Genomic DNA, 7,513 nt, shown 5'->3' on the forward strand with positions numbered 1-7,513 from the left:
GTAAATAATTTGGATCTAAAAGCTAAAATCAATTCCCCTTCAAAAGGAAAATTTGAAAACAGAATAAACAAAGATAAAAATAATCTTTTAAAGGTTAAAAAGTGCAAAAATAAGAGGTGAAAAAAGGATGCAAAAACAAATAATTTCAAAAAAGGTTTTAATCATTCTATTCTGATAGATACAATCATATTATTATAAAGCTGATTGCATTAAAAATATTTTTGCAACACATAATAGAAGAACATGTCATAAATTGGCAATTTTAAAGCAAAACAGGAAAAATAAACACTATGACGATAAACAAATCAGTCAAATGTTAGACGAAAGGTCTTCTCCTGCTCTTTGCGCTGCGTGTCGCACAGTTTGGACACTTCCTCCACCCTTCTCTGCAGCAGAACCGAGTTCTGGTCAATCCACTGCAGGGAATCCATGTGAGCGTTCAGGATCTTGCAGATCTGCTGTAGCTAAAGGAATAAAAAAAGAAAGGAAAGAAATCAAAACAGGAAAAAAATACGATTTTGTGAGAGATATTTTTCAGAAGGGGATCAGATCTTACTGGATCACTGGTGTCTGCTGGACCGCTGGAGGTGTTCAGGTGTTCAATGATCTCCTTCAGGTCCTGGGACATCCTCTTCAGCTGGGCGTCCACGTTCTCAGCCAGCTTGTACGTTCTCTCACGCTCCTCGTCGGCGTTCTGCATGTAGATGGTTCCACTCTGCTCCTTCACAGTCTCTTCCAGAGGGCAAAGCAAGTCCTCCAGCTCCTTCTGCTGGGACAGGATGAAATCCAGCTCCTGGTTGAGCCTTCTCTGATCCAGCTTCACCTTCTCCATCTCCTTGTGTAGAGATGTGATCTTTTCCCCGTTCTCCACCAGCATTCTGTCCCAAGCGTTGACCTGAGTCGCCTGTTGTAGGAAATGCCTCTCCTGGTCCTGAAGCTCCAGACTCCACTTGTTTATGAGGCCCTCCAGCTGGGCGTAGGTCATCACCGGAGGGGCTGTGGTGGTGGTGGTCACGACGGTTGCGGCTGTGGAAGCTGTTGCTGAACTTGTGATGGATGGAGGTTTGAATCCCAACGTGAAGCCTGCGGTGGCACTCGTTGTGGGAGCTGCAGTAGTGGCGGTGGAGGTGCTCGCCGCCGTGCTGGCAAGAGGCTTGAGCATGAAGGATGGAGGTGTACTTGCAGCCGGGGCTACCACAGTGCTAGTTGCGGTGCTTGTTGATGATGCTGGGGCTGGACCCAAAGTAAACCCAGAAGTTGGTGCTGCAGCAGAGGTTGTGATGATGGGTGAAGCAAACAGAGTCAGGCCGATAGTGGGGGCTGGCTGGGTGGATGCGGGAGGAGCTGGTGTTGATGCGGGTTTAATGCCGAAGCTGAAGCCTCCACCTTGGGTGGATGGAGCTGCAGCTGCAGCTGCGGGGGCTGGCTGGGTGAGGGTGGAGGGGGCAGGAGTCCCGAAGCTGAAGCCTCCACCTGCTGCTGTGGTTGTGCTAGCAGCTGAGGTCACCTGGACTTTGGGCGCTCCGAAGTTGAACCCCAACCCTCCGAAGCCCATGCCTCCTGATGTGGTGGTCGCAGTAGGAGCAACTGTCGCTGCGGGTTGGGCCTGGGGGGTAAAGTTGAAGCCCCCTCCCGCTGGAGCGGCGCTGCTCGTCTGTGAAGACAACATCCCGCCCAGGGTGAAGCCGGACCCCGCAGCTGGAGCGGCCGTGGAGCCTAGGGTCAACCCAGTAGCGGTGGTGGTTTGGGGAGCCGTGGCCAGGCCGAACGTGGTGGTGGCGGCAGCGGTGGGTGTGCCAAAGGAGAAGCCGGTCCCGGCGGCGGAGCTCTTAGCCGGTGTGCCAAAAGTGAAGCCACCGGTCGGGGCGGAGTTGGTCTGAGCCGGAGTCCCAAAAGAGAAGCCCGTTCCCGGAGCCGCAGGCGTTGAGTTCGTTAGACTGAAGCCCGGGGTAGGAGCACCCGCGGTGGTCTTCTGCGCTCCGAAGGCAAAGCCCGTAGGCTGGCCAACGTTGAATCCGCCGCTCATGTTCGTCCTCGGACAAAAACAAAATGACTTAACTGCTAACGAACAAAATGGTATCTTCCGCAGCTTTTGGCGGGTCGCTAGCACGAGCTGGTTCAACTGGCGTCACCAAAGAAAACCAGTCCTGCATAAGTCAGCCGCGGATATTAGAAATTATAGGCTTACCACTAATTATCTCACTTTGCCGGAAAAACACGAACTAGCAAGGCATATCTCCAAAAACGTGGCCACTGACGAGACGTTTCTTTAAGCAGACATTTCTGTTGTAGCTCAAAGGAAGTGACGCCACTTGACTTTCAACAAGCAAGCTTGCCCTAGATTCTGTCTGTCAGGGACAAAGCTCCACCCTCTGCTGTAGATCGACATTTTTCGCAGCCAATCAAATTCCTGAAAAAAAAAACGCTGATGTTTGATTGGTTTTCTTTTTTATCCTGGCAGACAAGCACCGGGGAATCATAACGACGCCATTTTAAAAATTCGAAGAGTTGACAAACGCCAAGATATATACAGGTCTCCATATTTAACAGCAAATTAGCAGCGAGAGACTTAGAGATTTGGTGTTCTTGATTCGTGTTGCTGACTCATTGACTGTAATATATATATATATATATATATATATATATATATATATATTATTATATTGGTTCTTAAATACAGTCGATGTGCTAACTACAAATTATATAAATTGCTGTTATAGTAAGCTAAAATAAATGCGTTTATTTTAAAATGTTACGTAAGATATTTCACCTGTCTACATTGTTTCCTTGTAGCAGTCTAAACAATTCCATCTATTATAACAATATTTGCACGTCAATTTAAATTTTGTTTGGTGAAAAAGTTTTAATATGCTTTTGGCGAAGACTAGTCTATACGGCTGCAAAGCTGTTGAGTGTGTTCTCTTGGCGTCAAATCGACTCTTTGAACTAGCTAGCTGAGGGGTGCGTTTGCCGAGTTGACTGTTGGCTGGATATTTTACAGAGGACGTCCGAAGTGAGGGACGATGCTTTTAGCCCGCAGCAGGAGCTCAACTGAAGTGGAAACACGGTCAATAATCGCAAACGTTCCCAGTTTAGCCAACAAGCTAGTGACAACAAGAGTCTGATATTGTTGTTGTGGCCGCGTGCGTCATAATTCGGACGTGTGGGTTTGAAATCTAAACAAGTCCAGGCCTGATAACAACATGAGGCTTTTGAGGTTCCTGAGGAACAGCGTGGCTGTCGGGAAGGACATAGACTATTACTCAAAGTTTTCTCCTTCGCCTCTTTCCATGAAGCAGTTTCTGGATTTTGGTAAGAAGAAGTTAGACATTTATTTACCTACAAATGTCTATACTATAAGGGAGAGTGCCATCTAAAATGTGTGTATCTTGATGGTCATTTAAATAAGCTTTGATCTGCAGCTTGTGGTTGGGTTTTTAAAGGATACTTGTTGTCCTCCTCCAGGCTCTGAAAATGCATGTGAGAAAACATCCTTCGCCTTCCTCAGACAAGAGCTTCCTGTGAGGCTGGCAAACATCATGAAGGAAATTAATTTGCTGCCAGACAATCTTCTGAGAACTCCATCAGTCCGCTTGGTCCAAAGCTGGTGTGCTTTTTTCTTTATTCTTCATTTATTCCCCCTCAGTTTTCTGTTTGTACATAAATGTTTATTTTCCATCCTCAGGTATATGCAAAGTTTCCAGGACATCCTTAAATTCAAGGACAAAAATGCAGACAATGAAAAAGTTACACATGAGTGAGTCATTCTCAATAGTTGATCAGTAGTCCCATAGTCTGTTTTTCTTTTTCTCAAACTGGTGTTTGATCAGTTTCACAGATGCCGTCATCAAAATCAGGAACCGCCACAACGATGTGATTCCCACCATGGCTCAAGGCGTCGTGGAGTACAAGGAAATGTACGGCACCGACCCGGTCGTCAGCCAGAACGTTCAGTATTTTCTGGACCGTTTTTACATGAGTAGAATATCCATCAGGATGCTGCTCAACCAGCACAGTGAGTGAAACGCCTGGTTCGCCAGTGCATATGGAAATAATTTCAATTGGAAAAAACAAGACTAGACAGCATAAAATATTAAAAACTAAGTATTTTGTATATGACTGCCAGTGCAAAAAAAAAAAAAAAAACCTCATCTGAAACCATGATTTTTTTTTTTTTTAATCTACTGAATTAAAATAAAGTCTTTCTTCGTGGACTCACACAAAATAGAAATAATATAGCAGACTAATATAAAGGTGAGGTCCCCAGTCATCACTAAAGTAAGAAATCTACATTAAAATGTGACATTCTTTTAAAGTCTCTTAAAGTTTTGTTTTCTGTTTAAACAAATAACTTTTTTTTTCATGAATGAGTTAGAATTACAGGAAACTTGAGTCCAACAAGTTGTTTGTTTTTATCTTTATGGTCCACAGACTGTTTCAATCCAACACAGTGTTTGCAAAGATGATATCATTTTGTGCTTAAACATAGATGTTGTTCCAGTGGATTTCATTTCTTTCACTCTTTTTTTTTAACATTGCTTTTTTAAAATAGAACTTTACTTTTTATTAATGAGTTCATTCCTACAGTTGAAGCTTTCAATACATAACTGGTTAAAAAAATGCAAATGGTTTGTTCAGTTTAAAGGACTTTGAACTCCTCCTGCATATTCATAGATTCAAATTTGAGACTTGAACTCAACAAGTTGTTAAACTTTATCCAAAACCTTTTTTTGTACTTTCCATATTTTTATCATTTCAAAATAAATAATCCAATGTTGTGTAAAATAAAAAAAAAATCAGTCATTATATGGAAAATAACAGTTCTTTTGCAGCATTCCTAAATTTTTATTAATTATGTTTGAAAAAAAAAAATATTGTTAGAAAACATGCATTTCATCTAAATTTATTATTTCGTCCACACTTTTACAACTAGGAATTAGTCCCTTTGATACTCTTTATATGTTTATTAAAAAAATAAAAATCTATCCTCTTTTCTGGTTGTTTCTATCAGCTCTCCTGTTTGGAGGGAATGTGAAAGTGAATCCTGCACATCCCAAACAGATCGGCAGTATTGATCCACACTGTCACGTCACTGAAGTTATCAAAGGTGAGATTTAATAATAACCAAATAAAAGAGAAAACGTACAGAGTTTGTATCACAAACTATGTTTTGCTTTCATAATTAATTTTAAAACTCCCTTCGTTGTAGATGCTTACGAAAACGCAAGGAACCTTTGTGACCGCTTTTACATGAACTCTCCGGACCTGATACTGGAGGAATTCAATGGTAACGGTTTGAATTCTTTTTTCTGATGCATCATTTGTTGCTTTTCTAGTTGGCCAAAAACAAACAGTGGCTGTAAAGGCTTTACCGATTAATCTTGTTTAAGTCAACATTGAATGTATTCTAAAGAAACAAAACTTTCTCTGATTCACGATGACTAAAACTTTAAGGACCAAATTAGAGTATTTTTTCAAGCTGTTCCAACTTATTTTTTAGGATTCTATATATTTCAGTTGAACATGTTTGTTTGAGCATCTTTCTGTCCTTGCAGCCAAAGAACCAGGAAGTCCTGTAACTGTAGTCTACGTTCCGTCTCACCTGTATCACATGGTATTTGAACTTTTTAAGGTGAGGGTAGCTTTTTGAAAACAGCTCGCCTTGTTCTCACATAAAGGTTTGTTCAGTTCTACATTAGTCTCTTTTTCCGGTTCAGAACGCAATGCGAGCTACGATGGAGTTGTGCGGCGATACGATGGAGTGTCCTCCCATCCAGGCCCAGGTGGCTCTTGGATCTGAAGACCTCACAGTGAAGGTGAATTTAGTCACATTTTCTTTTGTCTTATGTCAACATCGTTTCTTACAGAACTTTTTCCTCTTGCTCAGGTGAGCGATCGCGGGGGCGGGGTTCCCATGCGTAAAATCGACCGGCTCTTCACTTACACGTACTCCACCGCTCCACGGCCCAGCGTCGACGGCTCCCGCGGCGCTCCTCTGGTCCGTATGCACAACACCAATGCAAAACTACTCGAGACTAAAGTTTGTTTCATGAAAAATGCTTGAGCAGCCGTTAAACAATTACCTAAAAGTTCTTTCATCTCTCAAGCTGACCTTCTCTGTGAAGTGTTTTAGACGGCAGCTTTTGTCTCGTTTGGAAACTTTCCCAAAGAGCAGAAACAAAAGGCTTTCTAACTGGACCTTTAGTGCAGAGCCAGTCATTGTTCTGCTCTGTGGAACGTTCCGGAGACGTGCGAGCTTGTTGGTCAGCATGACAACAGCCCACACAACAGCAGTGGATTAAAACACAGCAGCTGCGGTGACAAAAAGTTCAATCTTTCCCCCAAAACCTCAGAAAAGAGGAGAAATCCAGAGTAATCATTCAGTCTCACGTGTTTTCCATCAGTCTAATCAGCTGCGATTTTCTGATTATTAAAAGTAAACGCAATGTTTTTCCTCAGGCTGGTTACGGCTACGGCCTGCCCATCTCTCGCCTGTACGCACGGTACTTTCAGGGGGACCTGAAGCTCTACTCTCTGGAGGGTTACGGGACGGATGCGGTCATCTACATTCGGGTAAATGGCTGTTATCATTTCTGTCGCACAAATCAAACCGGGTGTGATTTTTGTTTTTAACGCCCTCCTCTCCCTCTCAGGCGCTGTCCACAGAGTCCATCGAGCGGCTCCCCGTGTACAACAAGTCCGCCTGGAAGCACTACAAGACCATCCACGAGGCGGACGACTGGTGCGTCCCCAGCAAAGAGCCCAAGGACATGACCACGTTTCGCAGTTTTTGAAGCAGAAATGTAGCAGAATCCCTTCTGAGGGATATTTTTATACAGAGGGTATTTTCCAAACAAAAGCCAGTCTTATCTCTGAGGGTCAAATAGCTTAGAAAAATGACATGAATGCACTGAGCTGTTGGAAGCTTTAGAGCCGCTGTTTTTAGTCTAACTGCACAGTTTGAGTGTTTCCTCTGTTGTGTGTGCAGCGTCCTGCTTATGAACAAGTGTTAGTGTGTTAAATATTTGTCTGCTGCTTCTTGGGTTTGGGTATTTAAGGGGAAAAAGGTTAAATCTTCTGTCTTTAGTTGACAGGATATGAGGTAGAGAGGATGCTGCACACTGTTGCACAAAACTCTAGATTTCTAAATCCGTTAAATAACTTTTTTCCAAGTTGTTTGTAAGTGAGCTTAAGCACCTTCCAGTTAACTTCAGCTAAATATTACCTGTATTTGGTAGGTCGTGGTTAACCAATGCTGTTACAATATTATATGTTTACTATTTCCATTCAGCACAATGGAAATTAAGTGTTTATTGTAAATATTTTAAGATGCTTTGGAGAAGTCATGAAACAGCAGAGGTCATGATGAAGATGTGTGGTCTTGTTTGAGACAGTTTGGTTTGCATTTTCTGTGCTGATCGTGAAGGGAATTTGTGTGTGTGTGATCATCACTGCTGGGAATAAATGCTTGAAATATTCATTGGCAAATATTTTAATTTTTTCATCTAAAAAA

The 7,513-nt window shown here is 42.7% G+C and overlaps 2 protein-coding genes across 2 annotated transcripts; one reads left to right on the forward strand and one right to left on the reverse strand.

Annotated features, from left to right (window-relative positions):
• Nucleotides 1–140: 140 nt before the first annotated feature.
• On the reverse strand, nucleotides 141–2,367 carry nup62l (nucleoporin 62 like). The gene is made up of 3 exons (XM_024287121.2): nucleotides 2,189–2,367; nucleotides 557–2,033; nucleotides 141–464 (listed from the first exon to the last, which is right to left on the reverse strand). The coding sequence occupies exons 2-3, from the start codon at nucleotides 2,024–2,026 to the stop codon at nucleotides 306–308; spliced, it is 1,629 nt and encodes a 542-aa protein (XP_024142889.1). The 5' UTR covers nucleotides 2,027–2,033; nucleotides 2,189–2,367; the 3' UTR covers nucleotides 141–305.
• A 324-nt stretch (nucleotides 2,368–2,691) lies between these two features.
• pdk1 (pyruvate dehydrogenase kinase, isozyme 1) lies at nucleotides 2,692–7,480 on the forward strand. Its single transcript, XM_024286068.2, has 11 exons — nucleotides 2,692–3,312; nucleotides 3,466–3,607; nucleotides 3,686–3,757; nucleotides 3,831–4,015; nucleotides 5,012–5,107; nucleotides 5,210–5,287; nucleotides 5,556–5,632; nucleotides 5,718–5,816; nucleotides 5,888–5,998; nucleotides 6,460–6,573; nucleotides 6,654–7,480. Exons 1-11 carry the CDS (start codon nucleotides 3,204–3,206, stop codon nucleotides 6,792–6,794), a joined length of 1,224 nt encoding a protein of 407 aa, XP_024141836.1. The 5' UTR covers nucleotides 2,692–3,203; the 3' UTR covers nucleotides 6,795–7,480.
• The last annotated feature ends 33 nt before the right edge of the window (nucleotides 7,481–7,513 follow it).

This window comes from Oryzias melastigma, linkage group LG21 (genome assembly GCF_002922805.2).
Source record: "Oryzias melastigma strain HK-1 linkage group LG21, ASM292280v2, whole genome shotgun sequence".
NCBI lineage: Eukaryota > Metazoa > Chordata > Actinopteri > Beloniformes > Adrianichthyidae > Oryzias > Oryzias melastigma.

Excerpts from the sequence above, each read along its gene's own strand:
- nup62l (XM_024287121.2), bottom strand. The coding sequence starts at position 2,026 with ATGAGCGGCGGATTCAACGTTGGCCAGCCTACGGGCTTTGCCTTCGGA. Across the intron at positions 465-556 it reads CAGCAGACACCAGTGATCCA|CTACAGCAGATCTGCAAGAT; the intron begins GTAAGATCTGAT and ends TTATTCCTTTAG.
- pdk1 (XM_024286068.2), top strand. The coding sequence starts at position 3,204 with ATGAGGCTTTTGAGGTTCCTGAGGAACAGCGTGGCTGTCGGGAAGGAC. Across the intron at positions 3,608-3,685 it reads GTCCGCTTGGTCCAAAGCTG|GTATATGCAAAGTTTCCAGG; the intron begins GTGTGCTTTTTT and ends TTCCATCCTCAG. Across the intron at positions 5,817-5,887 it reads CTGAAGACCTCACAGTGAAG|GTGAGCGATCGCGGGGGCGG; the intron begins GTGAATTTAGTC and ends CCTCTTGCTCAG.